General features: G+C 42.3%; 1 protein-coding gene across 1 annotated transcript in view; it reads right to left on the minus strand.

The window, feature by feature from the left end:
* Window positions 1-20,684, minus strand: part of LOC120562575 (collagen alpha-6(VI) chain-like) — a 66,244-nt gene that overhangs the window by 37,266 nt on the left and 8,294 nt on the right. Inside the window, 11 exon segments of the mRNA XM_039806351.1 lie at window positions 39-184; window positions 1,958-2,036; window positions 3,109-3,467; window positions 3,470-4,075; window positions 6,026-6,601; window positions 6,979-7,530; window positions 9,323-9,883; window positions 11,828-12,448; window positions 12,795-13,352; window positions 18,817-19,404; window positions 19,717-19,821. Of these exon segments, the coding sequence (XP_039662285.1) occupies window positions 39-184; window positions 1,958-2,036; window positions 3,109-3,467; window positions 3,470-4,075; window positions 6,026-6,601; window positions 6,979-7,530; window positions 9,323-9,883; window positions 11,828-12,448; window positions 12,795-13,352; window positions 18,817-19,404; window positions 19,717-19,792 (4,722 nt within the window). The 5' untranslated portion in view covers window positions 19,793-19,821.

Below are 20,684 nucleotides of genomic sequence, written 5' to 3' on the forward strand. Positions count from 1 at the left end.
GACTGATTGACATGTGGTTGGCTGTAACACAGACTTACAATCTGTTTGAGGATGGTGCTGCCGACGCTCTGCATGCCGATGCTGAGAGGAAGCTTGTAGCCGAATCCTCGGCCAAACTCCACCATCTGCAGCTGGGCGGGGTCACGCACCCCCTCCAGAGCCACCGTCAGCAGGGCGCTCACCCCTGCACACAGTAAACAGCAGCTGATTGTATTTTCACTGTCCTAGAGCAGGGTGTCTGCAGGTTTCACCAAGTCAAATTGAAGATTTTTTAATGACATGAAATTTAAGACATGTACCACAACATAAAATAAAATCTATCTAGAGAGGTCCCAGGACATGTATGCATGTATTGAAAAGCACAAAAACATAAAAATTGTCCCAAAAAAAAGAGACCAAAACTCCAAAAAGACCTTAAAAAAAGCCAACAAAAAGTAAGAAAAATTGTCCAAAAAAACAATTGACAGATAGTTGAACTAGCTGTGAAAATTTACACGTGCCTTTGGTGTGGGAGACGTGGGTTCGATTCCCACTGTGATACATCAACCAATGTGTCCCTAAGCAAGATACTTAACCCCTAGTTGCTCCAAAGGCATGCAAAATATAGAAATTGTAAGTCACTTTGGATAAAAGTGTCAGCTACATGACATGTGATGTAATGTAATATAGACCAAGGGGGTAAGCGTGCATCCAGAAAGCGTACCTCCAGTGGAGAGGTTCATAGGCTAACGAGCCATCACCTGCCGTTAGCATTGACAGCCATTAATTTTTGTCGTCACTTTGACAGCGAATAACTTTACATCTGAAGCGTTTAAAGACTCTATTTGTCCGTTGTTTATTTCTAAAGAAACACGACAATGTATAAAAGGCTCCATTACCTTGTACCTCACGTTATGGCTCCGTAGCAGACGCTTTTATAACAATAGGCTAACGATTGGGTCATAACCACGAGACTTACTATCGTCGCATAGTAGAGGAATTACCGTATAGTACAGGAGAAGCTCACAGGCAGTTTCGACTCACATTAGCTGTTTAAGTTTAATTACTAATGTTAACTAGCATTTTAGTTAGCAATAATTAGCGTATTGTGCCTATGTTATCTCCTTACATATACCTATGCTCTCCGTCTCTGTAAGATTGGGAATGATTGAGATTTCTCTTGGCACAGCTACCAGAAGACTTCACACTTTCAGACAGGTTGCTCACGTCACATCTACGTCTTCAAGCTCAGTTGGAGGCTGCTCAGCAATGCTCAGCCAGCACCGGGAAAGTGCTTCTAAAAGACTTCACTGGTCTCCGTGGGAGTCTATGGCGTCGCTGTGTCCATTGCTTTAACGGTCTATGATATAGACCAGTGTTTCTCAAATGAGAATATTTAACAAAATGTTTAATAGTTACAGGGCTGTCCAGAACATTGTTTCTCTATGTAGATTTTTTTTTTTCGTACCAAAAATGTGGCATTTGTGTCGCCTTCTTTGGACCTATTCTTCTTTCCTTACTTCTACTTTTTTCAAGTTTCTCGCTTTTTTCTAAGTTTTATCATGTTTTTGAAGTTTTTGATGCTATTTTCGACCTATTCTTGCCTTCCTTCCTTCCTTCCTTCTTTCTACCATCTTTTCCAAGGTTTTGTCTTTTGTACAGTTGTTGTCTCCTTTTTCCATCAGCATTTAAATGTTTTTTTCAGGTGCAAGGCTGTTGTTTAGTAAATCTATCGCTGACAGCACTGTACTGTTCCTCTTTATATAGACTTTTTTTTTCTACCAAAATTGATTAGTGCTGGTCAGGGGGTACTTGGCTTAAAGAAACAATTCAAAAGGGGTACATATTGAAAAACGTTTGCAAACCAAACAACTCCGACAGGGTGATTTGCTATAACAACCGCCTCGCTCTACATAATAAAATATGTAAGGGATAAATATCCCTTACATATTTTACAGAACAACCGCCCAGTTTTTACCAGACTTTCGCAGCAGCTCTGATTCATGCTCCAGTTTCATCACGTCTTCATCGAGTCCATCTGAGAAGATCACCAGCACCTGATGGACGAGATCAGAGATTAGTAGACTGTGTTATAGCTGTTTTATTGTTTTGTTTTTGGGGTTTCCCGCCTTTAATTGACAGGACAGCTAGGTGAAATAGGGGACAGAGGGGGAAGACATGCAGGAAATCGTTACAGGTCGAACCTGAACCCTGGAGCCCTGCGTCGAGGTACAAGCCTCTCAGCACATGTGCGCCTGCTCCACCCACCGAGCCAACCCGGCTACTGTTATGGTTGGTATTAATGTGAGAGAATCCCCTCGTTCCCGACAGCTGTGCAGATTATTCCAAACATGTTAGCGATTCACAGTGGGGAGAAAACTGTGCTGCTTTTTGTCCTCATTTATGTAAACCAAAGAAACATTTTTCGTACGTTTCTTCCCCCAAAAGTATCCCCAGAGAGTGAAAAATTTAATTATTCATGGGATGTGATAATTAAAATGTGCATGAGCATTCTTGTGTTTGTTATATGTGTAACTATGGGTAATTTTCTGGGGGTTTATTTCTTTTCAATCTGGACCCTATTTTTAATGTGAACAAAAAACTTTGAAGTTGGTCCAGTATTGCGAAAAGCTATAACTGGCAGCTGTGAACAAGGCTGCAATTTCACCTTATAGGACAAATGTAACGCGTCAGTTTGCGTTGTAGATTATTATTGTAAGTGTCTGACAACATTATGAAAAGGATCCCTACAGAGATAGATTTTTTGGTTAAAGAGTAAGATCCTTTTTATTTAACAAGAAACAGCCCCGAAATCACCATCATCAAACCCACCAGACTCCATGTAAATAATCAGGACTTTTAGCGTGTATAGAGCCAGCATATCTCCACATGTAAATGGGTGAATTAAGGGTTTATTTCAACCAAACCAGAGTGGTGATTGTTGGAACAGTGGAGAAATGAACCAAGACGGCTTTTGATAGTTTTATTTAGTTTCAGATGACTTTAAATGAAGTGTGTTTTACGATGATAAAATCACAGTTCATTTACATGGGGTCTGGTGAGTTTGGCGATAGCGATTTCGTGGCTCTTTCATTGATATTCTGGGTTTGCCAGCTGTGCCACTCTCACCTTCACATGAGATTTGGACTTGATCTTGAACATCTGCTTGAAGGAGTTTAGCATGGCAGTGTTGAAATAGGAAGGTTCTGACATCCGCAGGGTAAGGACTTTATTCACCACGTCCGCGCTGTAGCCCTCAAAGTTTGTGTCGTACAAGGTACGCCCATCTCTATCTACCACTTGGAAGGCGATGTTGGGCTTGACGGGTGTGGGGCCGACACAGCACAGGCCTTCTAATGAGGAAACGTAATTGAGGATCTGTGGCAGGAAGTTCTGGAGCTTGGTGTGGCCGCTGACCAGCACCTCACCAGGAGCTCCAGTCCTTCGAGAAATATCGAATCCTATGGCGATATCAATGGTGCAGTCTTCGGGGGCGGCGGTGTGGGGGGTTTTGGGGATGCTGTGGGCGGTGGGGGTGGGGGAGGTTTGGGTTCATCGCACATGACGTCGACCACCCTTTGCTTGATAGAGTGCAAAACATCATAGTTCCGCACAGTGAACATCCTCTCTGGGGTGCCAGCAATCTGCAGGAGCTGCAGGTCGTGGACGTCTCCAACGCCGATGGCAAATGCCGTAATGTTCCGATCCCTGAGAATGTCAGCTGCGTCCTCCACATCATCATGAGAATCACCATCTGTGATCAACACCAGATTTTTGGGGACCTGGTCACGGCTGCCCCGCGACTCCTCAAAGTACTCCTTAATGTGATCCAATGCTCTCCCTAAGTAGGTGTTTCCACCTGTGTAATCCACATTAAGGATTTGTGTGTTCAAATCCTCCTTATTGTAGTACTTGTTGAGGTAAAACTCATCATTAGGCTGGTCACTGAACTGGCAAAGTCCAATATGCACCAACTTTTCACCGACTTCAAAGCTGTCGACTAATGTTGTCGTGAAGTTTTTCATGATATTGTGTTCGCTTCGGTTGATGCTGCTAGACCGATCAAATAGGAAGACAATATCGCCAGTCTTGCAAGCTGCCAAAGCAAAAAAAGAGAAAGGCATTTGTCTACTTTACTAATACACAAGTGTGCCTTGGAATTATAACTGTATAGCAAACAATACACTCAACTCCCCATTTTACAGCGGTATCTCCAAACTGATAATGAATAGATGCAAAATATCAGGCTCCATTTACACTTCAACGTTTGGGTTTAAAAACAAATATCTTTTACATTTACGTGTCCGAGCCCCTAAGACAAAGACAATTGGAAACACTGCTGCGACTGTTTTGATTTGAAACCTCCAGGGTTTCTTTGTAGTCTGGACAGACACAAACAGAGACCTTTGGAAATGAGGACGCACATCAGTCAGTCTTATCGGTTAGATAGCTTACATACGTTTCAGTAACCGGTAACAGGTCCACCTCGCCATCGCTCCAAGATAATAAATCCCTGCTCTTACTTTTTACCACATCCATGATTTTCAACGGCAGAGTAACGTCAGACAGACTCCCACTCTGTTTTCTAATTCAATTCAATTCAATTCAATTTTATTTATAGTATCAAATCATAACAAAAGTTATCTCGAGACACTTTACAGATAGAGTAGGTCTAGACCACACTCTGTAATTTCCAAAACCCCAACAATTACAGTAATTCCATCAAGAGCAAGCATTAGCAGTGGCTATCGCGACAGTGGCAAGGAAAAACTCCCTTTTAGGAAGAAACCTCGGCAGACCCAGACTCTTGGTAAGCGGTGTCTGACGGGCCGGTTGGGGGTGTGATGAACAGTGGCGATAATAGTCACATTAAAGGTCACAGTGATGTCGAAGGTTATCATGGAAGTTCATGCTGCCTTTCGTCACCTTGTAATCACGTGTTACTTTTAGTAACAGTTCTACCTCATCGTCGGTCCAAACTTATTAAAAGTAAAACTCTTGTCTTATTTTTCATCATTGCTGTTCTTCCTCCATAGTAGAAGCAACTACCACCACTTAGGTGGAGTATACATGCTGCTTCCTGTTTACACCGGTATGCGCATGCCCAGTACATGTGAATGGTCATGAGATATGCCTTTTGGGTTAGTTAGTACATGCAGAGAATATTTCTGCTACTGGAGCTAAAACTCTTCATCTTTTTGGGCCTAAAACGCAGCTTAAAAACCAAAACGTAGTAGTGTAGATGTAGCCTCAGAGACTGGTAGTTGTGATGTGAAAGTGCGTTCCATTTGTACTCGGAAGTCAGATTTTCTGACTTCAAAGTCGGAAACATGCCCCGTTTATTCAGATTTCCGAGTTGGGAAGTCAGAGCCCCTCACAGTACAGTACGCCAAGAAAGCAGACCTCGAAATCCAACATGGCTGCTTTCACAGTAGTGAAAGCTGTAGTAATATACAATTTAATAGCACCTGTCTTTTTGTGTATCATTAAATCAGTCGTACACACAGTACTGTCCAACTTTTATCTGTGGACATGTTGCTAATGTATAGAGTTTGTATGCACAAAAAAACAGCCAAATGCGTAATGGCTAACCTGGCTAGAGCAATGAAAATTCGACTTGTAAATGAAACACATTCAACCCAGATGTGACATCATACCAAGCTTTGGCTTCCGAGTTATCAACTGGTATTGCTAACAATGGCTAACCTGGAAAGAGCAACCCCACAGTGAAATCTGACTTGTATGAATGGAATCTGCTCCACTCCTGTGTGACGTCATTCCCAGCTCTGACTTCCGATTTAAATGGAACGCACTATATGTGCCTCCTGTGGTCCACAGATTATCTGGCATGCAATCATTTTCTCCATCAGGTGTGTTCAGCAAAAGGGGTACCCAGAGCATCAAGTATCACCACAGATGGGATTACTCACTTCAGTTTCTACGCCAAAGGCCCCTGACCAAGCATCAGTTTTTGACGTTCTGGGAGTAAGAATGTGTTGATAAAGTAAAGAGCAAAACCTGCAAGTCTGTGTGCCATTACTCTTACCTGGCTTTGTGGAATTGCAGAGGGCAGAAGACAATTTTTCGTTCAGAGTTTCTAGAGCCTCAAAATTGTCCACAAAGAAAACTTTGGATTTGTCGCCACCAGCCATAGTCTCCAGCTGATCAAGTTTAGCTTCTTTCACTCCGACACTGATGACGACAATCCCGTTGGCTCGCAGTGCATCAGAGTGCTCCTTTAAGATTTCAGGGTTGTTGGCAGCCCCGTCTGTGATCACCATGAGAATCTGAGGTACGTTGAATGCTTTACGGCCACCATGTGCAGCGTTAAAGTACTCCAACGAGAATTGCAAGGCCTCGCCCGTCTTGGTGCCTCCTTCTTTTGGCTTCTCCTTTGGTATTGCTGAAAGAACTTTTCGTTTGGAGTTATAGTCATGCAAAGAAAAATGAGACTGGGGTAGATCTGAGTAGGAAATGAGTCCAAAACGAGTCATGTCCTTGCCAACTGTGGATTGATTCACTATTGACTCCATAAAGATCCGCATGCTTCTATACTGGATTTCATTTATGCTTTCAGAGCTGTCCACCAGGAAAATAATGTCAGCATTATTTATTGTACAATCTGGTTGAAAGAAAAAAAAGAAAGAGCATAAAGTCAGTAACTTCAGAGATGGTTTAAATATTTCAGGAAATACACTTGATTGCTATCATCATCAAAGTTGAGTTTCTTCACACAGGGGTTGCTGATCAACAATTAGCTTCAATGCTAACTGGTAAAAGCACAAAAACTCCTTTTCACATTTCTATTTTACCTGTTCAAGCTTAATAATAAAGATATATTTAAATCATGGAGATAATGGGTGTCATACATGCATATGTTGTTGAAAATTATGTTCATGCTTATTTAAAGAACACTTGAGAGATTAAGCTAATGGCTCAATGCTTTTACAAACAAGTACACTGGTTACTCTAAAGTATTTTTGGGGAAACTGCTCTTACTTTTCCGACAGAGCTCCAAAGCCACCTTGCTCTCCAAGTCCTTCAGCGCATCAAAGTTTTTCTCAGAATACACCCTGTCTGTTGAGCCGCTGATATCAGCCAGCTGGGTGGTGTTGGCGTCCACCACTCCGATGGCGTAGATTACCACTCCCTTTTTCCTCAGAGCCTCAGCGGGGCCTATGACCTCGTCTTTGGCCTCACCGTCTGTTAGCACGATCAGCCTCTGACTGACATCAGGACGCCCTCCATTGGTTTTATCGAAATACTGCGACACCTCAGTAAGGGCCTTTCCTGTGAGCGTGCCTTGGTCCAGCTGCTCCATATCATCGATGGCTTTCAGAATTCCCTCTCTGCTGTAGTAGCGGCTGAGGGGAAACTCCAGCTGGTTGTCAGAGCTGAACTGCATGAGACCGACGTGCACCTTATTCTGTTCGATGGCGGGTTTGCTGATGACAGCTTTCATGAATTCTTTCATTTTCTTGAAGTCATCCTTAGAGATGCTCTCAGAACCGTCAGCTAAGAAAAATATGTCGCCCTGTATATCTCTGCAAACTGTGGACACAGAACACAGAAATGTTAACGTGGTGTTCCTGTTTTCCCCCTCTTCTTCCCTTAGGGCCCAGTTGTTGGGTATCATTGAGATTGCAGGCAGCTGATTAGTTCTTCTTAGTCAACATTGAAAACACTGAAACTAAAATTGGTACCTTTGGAAGGCTTTGCTTAAAAGAAAACTTCTAAAATGACCCCGGTAGCCCAAATTAGTGCACAAATAATTGAAGGACCTAGCTAAGGCGACATTCACCTAAATTCTCTAGTCAAGGACGATTATAATGGATGGCATAGCTTATGAAAAATCATTAGTGGACATGAATTTGCCCAGAGCAGCTTGAATTGAGGTGAGTCGTAAATGTTTCAACGTAAGCAATTGTTGTTTAAAAACTGTTGACTAAGGTTGTAAGGCTGTTTCAAGGTTTTTTTTTTGTATTATGTAATATTATAAATGTCATTGTCAATTATTTTTTTCTGCTGAAAAACTCCCTTCCCTCTCCTTATGCTAACTCCTGGCGCTTACCCACTGCTAGTACCAGCTCTACTCGGCTTGGCGCAACCGCGGTGCCCCGTTCTCCTTTTTCCATTGCAGATTTAGTACCGCCTCATGCGTGAGGTGAGTGTGGCTGATTGTCATAACTACGCCACAGGAAACTGCCGTGACATAACGCAACACACACACACAGAAGGTGTGTTGTTTTTGATTCTCCCACCCAGACTGCTAGAAACCTGGGTATGACACTTGACGACCAACTCTCCTTCACTGCTAACATTGCTGCAACCACCCAATCGTGTAGATACATGCTGCATAACATGAGAAGGATACGTCCCCTTGTAACGCAGAAGGCGGCTCAGGTTCTGGTTCAGGCTCTAGTCATCTCACGTCTAGACTACTGTAACTCCCTCCTGATTGGCCTGCCTGCATGTGCCATCCGACCCCTGCAGCTCATTCAGAACGCAGCATCTCGACTTGTCTTTAACCTCCCCAAGTTCTCTCACACTACACCGCTCCTCCGCTCTCTTCACTGGCTACCAATTGCTGCCCGCATCCGCTTCAAGACACTAGTACTTACTAACTAGAACTAATCACTCAACAAAATCCAGACTGTTCACTGTCCTGGCTCCCAAATGGTGGAATGAGCTCCCCATCGACATCAGGATGGCTGAAAGCCTATCTTCCGCCGAAGGCTAAAAACACATCTCTTCCGACTACACCTCGGATAAAAAAATAAAATAAAATAAAATTCTTGAACCTGTACTTTCATATGTCTCTTTGTAGCTTTGCTTATTTAAAGCTAATGTGCTTTCACTTACTACTTGTTGTCTAGAGTTTGAACCTTCACAGTTAAACGCACTTAATTGTAAGTCGCTTTGGATAAAAGCGTCAGCTAAATGACATGTAATGTAATGTAATTCTCGGCATGTGGCTGTTTGCCAGAAAACACATTTAGTTTCAAAAGAAGCTGGAGGCAGCAAAAAAAAAAAACACTGCTGGCTAAACTATTTAAAAATGGCGGGTTTGTTCAGGACACCCCCGTCGGCCACTAGCAATGATGACGCAGTGATTAGTGACGATTCTCTCCGACCAATCAGTAGTCTGCAGGTTTTCACGTCACCTTTTGGTATCGCCTCAGCTCACTCGGAACCTCGACAGAGGTGGTGCTAAATAAAGTACCTGTTGGCAGGTACCAGGGACTTTTTATCGTAATGGAAAACCCAAAAAGGCGAGCAGGTACCATGTAATGGAGAAAGGCCATATGTATTTTAAAGTCCAGTGTAGTTAACCTTTACTTACCGTCTTCAGTACAGATGTCTGTGATGATGTCGTTGTTGATGGATTTCAAGGCATCAAAATTATTGACCTGGATAGTCCTCTTGGGGTCGCCTGCAATATCTAGTAGCTCAGCTTCGTTTGAGTCTTTCACCCCGATGGCAAAGATGATGACACCCTGCCCCCTCAGTTCTTCTGCTGGAGCCTTGACATCATCAGTGGATTCCCCATCTGTGATGACAATCAGGTACTCTGGAACCTCGTGACCACGAGTTTGCATCGCTCTCCTAAAGTGTGGGCCCATGGATTTTAGGGCTTTTCCTGTCTCTGTCCCACCTCCTTCATGTGCAATATTCTTCACGTATGTCTCCATGTTATCAACATTTGAGGAGTCTGTCAGGTCAAATTGCAAAGTTGGATCATCAGCATATTTCACAAGCCCGACGCGGACATGATCTGGCCCAATATTGAAGGTCTGAAAAAATTTGATGATGAAGTTCTGCATGTCTTCGAAGTCTCGGTTCCCAATGCTTCCCGAGTCGTCCATCAGGAAGAAGATGTCTGCTTCATCCTTTTTTACACATGCTGGAGAGGAAAAGCAACTGCATGAGTTAGTTCTTTTCACATAGTCACAGAGAGGAGGGCTAGAAATTAATATTCAAACATAGGAAATGGTCTGGCTTTGACTGGTCATTCTGGGAACAAAAACTTAGGTTGGGTCAAAATTACTTTTTGTTCCACCCATCCCATTCTCATCCATACTCTAACTCTCTTCTTACATTGATTTAATACAGGGCTCGACATTAAGTCTTGTCCGCTTGTCCGGGACAAGTGGATTTTTTGTAGGGCAAGTGGAAGAGAAATTTACTTGCCCCACTGGACAAGTTAAAACTCAAACAAAGTAAAATGCCATGTTACTTCACATTATGTGCCACTCATTACGTCTATGTTACCGATTTGAAACGATACATTTTTTCCCCCACAATCTGGGGCAGCGGACCCAGCGGTAGCCAGTCAGCGGGCCACTAACGTTAGACCCAGCCCGCTGTTAAGCTCATTCTCTGTAAGAAATGCAGCATTAAAGCACGGCGAACCAGCAGAAAACAAGAGACCCGGTGCTAAGACGGCACCGGTGCCTTAACGACCGTTATCTATCGGACCGAATTGCAACGCGGATTTCGGTGCCGCTGAAATGCCTGCGCTTCTCTCTGATGCTCCGAAAACGGACGTTAGAGGCAACCTAAACATCGCCGCATGTCACGGTAGTAAAAACTACCCTTGGCAGCAGGTAACGTTAGCCTACCGTTAGCTAGCAGCTGGAGTAACCACGGTTAAAATGCTGACAGCTAAACGGTGTAAAGGTTTGTCTGTATTTCTCTGTAGAGGAACGTATGAGTGTGCAGCTGCTGTTGTCTTCGGAAAAACAACACAGATGTTGCGTTCACTTGAAATTCGCCTCGCCAGCCTCGTGCTGCATTCAAAGTTGTTGTAAAATACCCTTTTCCAATCCAGTGGTTGTTTTTCTCGTTTAACAGAAACTTACTGGTGAAATAAGTTATTGTTATAAGTTATTGTTGTTACATTTTTAATAACTCATTTAATTTTGCCTTAGCAATAAACAAGCTGTTCTATAATGTTGTTTTTTTGTGCTCCTTTTTGAAAATATGTATACAAATTTTTGAGTTAACACCATTTAGTGGCGAAATCCATTGCTATGTCTACAAAATTATTTTAGATATAGTATAAGTTCAATTTTAAGTCACCACTACCTCTTGTCAACATATTGACTTAGTATCTCAGAATATAAACTAGGAATCTCAAAGTAATGAGAACATTTAAAATATTGACTTAGAATCTCAATATATTGACTTAATATCTCAAAATATTGGTTCAGTATCTCAATATATTGACTTAGTAACTCAGAATATTGACTAAGAATCTCAAACCAATGAGAACATTTAAAATATTGACTTACAATCTCAATATATTGACTCAATATCTCAAAGTATCGACTTAGTATCTCAATATATTGACTTTGTAACTTAGAATATTGACTAGGAATCTGAAAGTAATGACAAACTTTAAAACATTGACTTAGAATCTCAATATATTAACTTCTGCACACCGGCGTGCAACGTATTACTTTGTATTATGGAGTCTGCAGATCCTTTTTTCTTGTTGAATGGGAAATCTATTCTTGGGACTCGTTTGTTTTAACTGAATTTTATTAATGTTGATAGTGTTTGGAAGCTTTCAACGGTTTGTTCGAATTCTGCATTAACAAAAGAATTTTTTTTTTATAAAATGATAAATCTTTACCTGGACAAGTTACTTTTGAGCATGGACAAGTGAAACGCAAATGTACTTGTGCAAAGGACATGTGCCTCAAAAAGTTAATGTCAAGCCCTGTAATATGCAGGTTACAACATAAATACTAATACAATATTTAAATGTTGATTATTTTGTGTCTATTGAACTTGTCAATATTCACAAAACGAAAGAAGACTACGAAAAAACAATGCTTAAAACCTTTTTTGGCCTCGGATTCCCTTGCACTGACTTTGACAGCTTGGTCAATGATGTTTTCGCAAATGACTTTCTGCAGGCTGTGCTTCAGGGACTTCAGCTCGGTGAAACTGTTCACATTAAAAACATGCCTATCAGTGGGGTGAGACGCCATGTCCCTCAGTTCTTCCATGTTGGCATCTTTGATTCCTACAGAGTATACGGTGACATCAGCCCGACGGAGACGGATTGCTGCTTCATGCACGCTGTCCTGGGATTCACCGTCGGTGATCACCACCGCCACCTGCTGGACATTCTTACTTTTCCTGCTGCCCTTTTCCTCAATGAAGATATTGTCCCAAGTGAAGTTTAGGGCAGCTCCAGTGTTCGTTCCACCTCCTCTGTAGGGCAGGATGTTGATGAACTGGAGGATTTCCTCCCTGTTATTGAACGTGTCGAGGTAGACCTGTGGTGTGGACTCCTCGTTGTACGTAACGATGCCCACTCTGACTTTATTCGGTCTTACATCCAGGCTGCTCACAATCGAGTGCAGGAAAGTGCGCACCAGCTTAAAGTTTTCTTCTCCAATGCTTCCCGACTCATCAACGATGAACACAATGTCTGCAATATTGGCTCCTTTGCAATCTGTGAAAAGGAGTGTAATAAGTTAACTTGAGCCATCAGCTACTTAAACATTCAAATATATATTTGAAGATGAAATTATTTATAGTTTGGTGATTTGCGATCCTAAAAGGTTAAAAGTATGGCATAAAATAATTTAAAGGTGATTTCTTTAAAATCTACTTTCTATCTACTCTCATAACAGCATTCAATTACTTTTTTTTTCTCCAAAAATGAACTCAGATAGTCATTCTTATTTGTTCCTCTCTGCCTGTAAAGCAGCTGTACAATGTCCACTTCCAGACACTAATGACAAGAATTACAACGACTGGTTAGGTGGCTGAGTGCCCAAAGGAATGACGATTCTCACCTTCAGTAATGTCGTCCTTTTTCTCAGTCACAATGGAATCCTTCAAAATAAGTACTCTGGGAGAATCAAATGCGTACCCAGAAGTGACAAAACGTTGTAAGGCATCCATACTTGCACCTGCACTCATCCCAACAACAGTAACCCCTGCTGATTTGATCTTTTGAGCTTCCTTAGACACAAGATCATCTGAGTCTCTTCCACTCACAACGACCAGGAACTGTCGGGCACCTAGGTGTGCACGACCCCCCGCCTCACTGGTAAAAAAGCGAGTGTTGGCATCTTGCAGAGCCCTACCCAGGTTACGTGGTTGGTTGGGTTGTGGGCGCAGGCGGAAACCTCTGACAGCAGTCATGAGTTGCTGTTTAGTTTGATGAACATTGAGAAGGAATTCAACCTGGGTATCTTGACCGTACTGCGCCACACCGACACGGTAGGTGGATGCTCCGGCATTAATTTGATTGATCAATTTCAGAAGTTCAGATTTAAATAACGTGAACGGTTGTTGAGCTATGCCGCTGTCCACCAGGAAGAAAATATCTGCAAACCTTTCAGCCAAAGCTGCAAGAAGAAGAAAAAACAAACATTATTACATTCTGTTACAGTTTAATACAGTCAAGTCAATATTGACTTGACTGTATTAACTCCTCCCAGCCACCTCTCAAAGTTATAGCTAGTTCGTCATAGTTGAGGAGTGGTCAAATAATTCAGCCTGACCTTTCAACCCCCAAAAGATGCATACAAATTTAAATATTTTCAGGTTTTGACAAGCAAAAGCTGAATGTACAAACAATATGGTGCCAAACTCTATTTTTTCAGGCTTAACACCACTACTTTTCTCATGTCTAGCAGGTCCAACACCGTGAATACCCATTTGCATTTGTAAACTTCGCCATGTCTCACCCCTTTCTATGATGGTAGGCTTTGAGTGGGCCATTTGGAACAGGTAAACTTTTGTCTTAGTATACAGTACAGGCCAAAAGTTTGGACACACCTTCTCATTCAATGCGTTTTCTTTATTTTCATGACTATTTACCTTGTAGATTCTCACTGAAGGCATCAAAACTATGAATGAACACATATGGAATTATGTACTTAACAAAAAAGTGTGAAATAACTGAAAACATGTCTTATATTCGAACTTCATGAGGTAGTCACCTGAAATTGTTTTCACTTCACAGGTGTGTCTTGTCAGGGTTAATTAGTGGAATTTTTTCCCTTATTAATGGGGTTGGGACCATCAGTTGTATTGTGCAGAAGTCAGGTTGATACACAGCCAACAGCCCTATTGGACAACTGTTAGAATTCATATTATGGCAAGAACCAATCAGCTAAGTAAAGAGAAACGAGTGGCCATCATTAATTTTAACAAATGAAGGTCAGTCAGTCCGGAAAATTGCAAAAACTTGGAATGTGCCCCAAGTGCAGTTGCAAAAACCATCAAGCGCTACAACGAAACTGGCTCACATGAGGAACACCCCGGGAAAGGAAGACCAAGAGTCACCTCTGCTGCTGAGGATAAGTTCATCCGAGTCACCAGCCTCAGAAATCGCAAGTTAACAGCAGCTCAGATTAGAGACCAGATGAATGCCACACAGAGTTCTAGCAGCAGACACATCTCTAGAACAACTGTTAAGAGGAGACTGCGCGAATCAGGCCTTCATGGTCAAGTAGATGCTAGGAAACCACTGCTAAGGAGAGGCAACAAGCAGAAGAGATTTGTTTGGGCCAAGAAACACAAGGAATAGACATTAGACCAGTGGAAATCTTTGGTTTGGTCTGATGAGTCCAAATTTAAGATCTTTGGTTCCAACTGCGCCGTTCTTTGTCTGTGGCACGCAGAAAAGGTGAACGGATGGATTCTACATGCCTTGTTCCCACCGGCAAGCATGGAGGAGGAGGTGTGATGTGTGGGGGGGTGCTTTGTGGTGACACTGTTGGGGATTTATTCAAAATTGAAGGCATACTGAACCAGCATGGCTACCACAGCATCCTGCGGCGACATGCCATCCCATCCGGTTTGCGTTTAGTTGGACCATCATTTATTTTTCAACAGGACAATGACCCCAAACACACCTCCAGGCTGTGTAAGGGCTATTTGACCAAGAAGGAGAGTGATGGAGTGCTGCGCCAGATGACCTGGCCTCCACAGTCACCGGACCTGAACCCAATCGAGATGGTTTGGGGTGAGCTGGACCGCAGAGTGAAGGCAAAAGGGCCAACAAGTGCTAAGCATCTCTGGGAACTCCTTCAAGACTGTTGGAAAACTATTTCAGGTGACTACCTCTTGAAGCTCATCAAGAGAATGCCAAGAGTGTGCAGTAATCAGAGCAAAGGGTGGCTACTTTGAAGAAACTAAAATATAAATATATATGTTTTCAGTTATTTCACACTTTTTTGTTAAGTACATAATTCCATGTGTTCATTCATAGTTTTGATGCCTTCAGTGAGAATCTACAATGTAAATACAGGGCTCCAGACTAACTTTTTTCACTAGGAGCACAGTGGCCCCCAATGGAAAATTTTAGGGGCGCAACCAGAAAATTTAGGGGCACACAACGTAAATCAACATGCTAACTAAATATTCACAATTCTACTAAGTTCCACTGTATTACTAATAATTACTTTGAGAATAGATGCAGAAATTACAATGTGCTGTTTCAAATTCAGTGTCACTTTTGAAGATTCAACATAGAAGGCACCATTGCTGTCATGACAGTAAACAAAATATTTTAAAAATATACCTAGTCTATAATTACAATAAATTCAACTTAAAATTAAACATGCATTGTTTAGGCTACTACCCTTAGGATTGGGTACCTTTCGCATCTGAACCAATATCGGTACAGATACCTGAAATTCTGTTCCAGTACCCAACGGTACTATTTACCGTACTTTCCCTCTGTAATTACAAGACAATTATTTCAGTTGTAAAAATAATTCTAAAGCTATTTATCCTATGTACTTAGAACATTATATTAATTTATTAGAATATTTTACACTCTAAAGAAATTAAACAAAAATAAAAATCCTTAACCTATTAAATTGAATAATTATTAATTTCATACTCACTGTAACTTTTATTCTTGTATTTGTATATTATTATATTTTAGCCTGTTTTATTTTCATCATGACCGTTTTGAAATGCTCTTTAATGTTTCATGTAAAGCACTGTGAATTGCCTTGTTGCTGAAAGGTGCTGTAGAAATAAAGTTGCCTTGCCTTCATACCTCAGCCTGTCAGTCAGCCGCCAGGGCACAGAAACCACTGTGACTGCTGCTTGTCTCAGAGGAAGTGTAACGTCAACAGCACTTAATACATCCATGCAACAGCACCGCTTTTGCCTCGCCATTAAAGGGGTGATAAAATGCAAAACTGATTTTACCTTGTCATAGTTGAATAATGACAGTTTAGTGGGTAACAAGGACATACATAGAACCTCTAAATCCCATTGACACCTCTTTTCTCTGCAAATCTCACAATTTGAAACTGCCTCTGAAAACAGGCAAATCTCAACAAGCCGCCTAGTTGACGTCAACTCGGCGGTTCCTCCTCATTTGGCTCTAGTCTCTTTCTTTGTCACGCCCCAACATTTACATAGGCTACACAACTGACCTGAGATCAGTTAGTCTTCTGAATCTAGGTCATGCAGATCTCATAAATTGTATACATTGTTCATCTGCTATTTTACCATTCAATTCACTTCTGAGACTTTTTTATGCGAGAAATCAACAATGTAGAGGTCAAATATGGGCCATTTTACAAAAATGTATGGCTTATTGCAAATTTTGTCCGACTGTGTGTCGGAGTTCAGCGGCCGGTGCTGCCTGTATTGCTGCCTCGCCACCTGGCCTGCCTTCCTTCACAGACCCCGGCCTGCTGTGAGCTCCATTGAGCTCCATCAAGGTTGGCAGCCCACGGCACTTCATACCCGCGCAAAGTCACCGTTTTTTGGGTGAATGACCCAAATAGATACCAAACGCTGCTGCCCTGACAGAGCTCCAGGGCCTGCAGTTCCCCTCTTCCTAATGCCAGATGTGTGTGAGTGAGAGTGCGGTCAGCGAGCTTGTTACGCCAGCAATCTCTTACCACAGATTCCAGTTAATCTTAAAATGTGTGTAATTATGTGTTGAGTTATTTAAACAAACGATTGGGGAAATAAACGCCGCTTGTCCGCGAGTCTCATTGATAGAGCCTGCGGCTGGATGGAGCTCTATCAATGAGAGCTAGCTAGCCTCCTCTTAGAATTCCTCTGAAATTCACAAAAATTCATTAACTTGAAATCGGACACCATTGTTAGCTTTATAAGACCCTTAGGTAGATGTTGTATACGTGGCATGGCGAAATTCAAACTGTAAATATACTCGAATAATGCCGAAAAGGAAGCTAACTATCCGTGATTTGTAGCTACACATAGCTAGGATTGAAGGGACAGTCGCAGCTAACGAAACACCTAGTCTTCACAAATATTAATTAACTTGAAATCGGACACCGTTGTTATCTTTATAAGACATTTAGGTAGTATAAGTGGCGTGACATGTGTGTAACATGTGGTAAGAGATTGCTGGTGTAAAAGCTCGCTGACCGCGCTCTCACTCTCAAACAACGGGCCATTTAGCTAGCAGGAAGATGGGAGTTGCAGGCCCTGGAGCTCTGTCAGGGCAACGTAGTAGTCCATGCTGTGGGCTGCCAGCCGTGACGGAGCTCCAAGTACCTCATAGCAGGCCGGGGTCTGTGAAGGAAGGCAGCACCGGCGGGCGGCGAGGCAGCACCGGCGGGCGGCGAGGCAGCACCGGTGGCTGAACTCCGACACACAGTCTTACCAAATTTGCAATTAGCCATCAATTTTCGTAAAACGGCCCATATTTGAGCTTTATATAGTTGATTTCTCACTTTAAAAAGTCTCAGAAGTGAATTTAATAACAAAATAGCCCGACAAACAATGTATAACTTTGCAGTGTCTGAAATATGAGACTTGCTGTCGAGTCTCCCATATGTTTCTATGTAGTTTGCTCAAACCAATCAGCGTGTAGCTCATTCTGAATATTCATGAGCATACCATATTTGGAAGAAAAGCTCTTGTTCCAAATAGAGCCATATTCACAGGGTAGTTAAGGGCCTAATAAAATATCATTCGGGCAATTTTCAGCCCAACCAATGTTACATACCCCATTAGGAGACCTTAAGGAACAGTGTAAAATACCCTATATAATCATTCTATCACCCCTTTGATATCATATCGCAGCAAACGCTGTCTTCATGAAGTTTTTAAAAACTGTAACCATACTTGCAACCACTTTATCGGCATTGCCGTGACTTCAACAAAACTGCAGAGCCGACGTAGTTTGCATCGTCTGCACCTCTGGGTGTGTGTTCGAGTGTGTGTGTTTGTGTCAGAGCTCTGCTCTCTGTCAACTTTCAGAAAAGACGGATAAGCTTGCGCTTATGCGCTCAGGTACCGAAATTTCAACGTTTAACGTGTAAAACAAGGGGGCAAATTTACTGGTCGCACATGTGCGACTGGATGTAAAATTCAGTCACACACTCTCAAATTTTGGTCGCAAAATGGCACCATTTGGTTGCAGTCTGGAGCACTGAAATAGTTATGAAAATAAAGAAAACGCATTGAATGAGAAGGTGTGTCCAAACTGTCCAGACTGCGTAGAAACTGCATAGAAACTGACACCTTAACTATGCAAATTTTTTCCTGCGTTCTTCAAAACCCTTACTGGAAATGACAGTAATCAAGTTGAACTTTTTGACAAAATGGCTACCAAAGTGGACTGCAGATTGTAAGAGTAGTAAACCAAATGTAAAGTAGACCCTAAAGGTTAGAGCCAGGGTGGGATAATCAATCAATCAATTAATCCCTAGTTAAGATTCTCAACTTCATAGATCCATACTATATAAGCAACCACAGATGCTTTCAGCATTTAAAAAGATTTTTTCTTTATAGTTATTTTCTATTATTGTGAAATTAACAACTAGGCAACTATATAATGTTTCCTCCAATCCTTTGCCTTACCTTCCTTTTGAGCTACCACAGAGAGACAAACAGTTTCCAGCAGCATTTGCATCTGCTCCTGCAGAGCCTGATAGCTATCTAATGAGTGAAGGAAGCGATCTGGAGGCCAGTTGGCGATGGACTCAAGCTGCTTCCGGTTGGCTTCTCCCACCCCGATGCCAAACACAATGACTCCGTCCTGCCTAAGCTTCTGGGCGGGTTCCTTAACCTCATCAGTGGAGTCCCCATCTGTGATAACTATAGCGATCTGAGGCACCCGTTGGCCAACTCGGCTTCCCGCCTCTTTGGTGAAGTACTGCTTCTGGAGGAAGTCGATGGCTTTTCCTGTTTCAGTGCCTCCTCCTAGGAGTTGAATTCTTTCCACGGCAGCCAGCAGAGACTTCTTGTCAGAGTGATCCTTCAGCAGGAACTCCTGTCGACGTTTATCACTGTACTGAGCCAAGCCGATGCGAACTTTGTTGGGGCCAATGTCGAGGGCTCTGATGAAGTTGCGGAGAAAAGACCGGACCTCCTGAAAGTTTCCAGGGCTGATGCTGGAGGAGCCATCAACTAGGAAGACGATGTCGGCCACGGTGGCTTTTTCACAATCTGAAGAGGGGGGAGAACAAGGTCAGCATAGCACGAGCCAAAATAGGGTGTTCTGGGTAAAGTCTCAGTGTAAAATTAGAGCTAACAATGTCACAGTGAGTATGTTTAGGATTTTTGGATGTTTGGATATTTAAAATAAGGCCTTTTTTCCGATTAAGACATGTGTGATGTGACGGTATTATTCAGCTAAGAACAGACCTGCCCCTACTGCTGAAAAAAATCATGAAGCAAACATGAATCCCAAACATTTACTGTGTTTGACGGCTCATTTACAAACAAACACAACTTTACACGGTCCGTTTAAATCCCCACCTGTTCTCTGAGCAGCGATGCCAGACAGCAATGCTGCTAAGATGAGGCTGAAGACCAAACTGGTTCTTCCCATCATGCTGGGATGGCTCGTGAGTTTCTCCCTTCCTACAACACAGATAGAACAGGAGTTAGTGCAGAACGTCATTGTATTGGTTCTCATCAGCAAACTCTGCAGACTGAGATATTTCGGAAGAGGATATTAAAGAGGCCGGCGCTAGAACGGAGCGTTTCAGACAGAGGGAGACTACAGGTATATTCAGACAGACAGTATGAGAAAAATTAAGTGTTTTAGGAACATTAAAGCATCAGGGTTCAACGGGCAAGTAAAAAAACAAAGATTCTACTTGCTTGAAGTTATATTTTACTGGCCTCTATAAAAGAAAACAAGGAAAGACGTCGGAAAAAAGGAAAGAAAAACAAAAAAAGTCACAAAATAAGCATCAAGGGAAAAACGGCAAAGAAATATCCCAAAAATAAATTTAAAAAAGCAGACAAATATGTACGTACGCGTTACAACACACATGGAGATCATACCTGCCAACACTCCCAGGTTTCTCCCGTTTATTAGCCCTATCTCCCGGACCCTTCCCAGTTTGGTATTTCTCCCGGGAAACTCCCCTAATTTGCAGGGCCCAAACTCCTTTATAAATAATCAGAACAAAATGTTTGTCTAATGTTGACCAGTTGCCAGATCTTGTATGAAACGCATCCACACAATCCACACACCATATACAATTTTCATACCGTTTGTCACCTCAAACTGGCAACCTATAACCCTCTACCTGGCAACCTATAACCCAGTTGATCTCCGTGCAAGCCAATGAAAATGGCAGGTGAAGACGGTGTTTCCCGCACAAATCTCCTGGATTTTGAAAACTAAATGTTGGCAGGTATGACGGAGATGAGAAGGGTATGTATCAGGGTTCGTACACCTTTTCCAAGGTCAAATTCAAGCACTTTTCAAGCAC

This window comes from Perca fluviatilis, chromosome 7 (assembly GCF_010015445.1).
Source record: "Perca fluviatilis chromosome 7, GENO_Pfluv_1.0, whole genome shotgun sequence".
In the NCBI taxonomy this organism is placed as follows: Eukaryota; Metazoa; Chordata; class Actinopteri; order Perciformes; family Percidae; genus Perca; species Perca fluviatilis.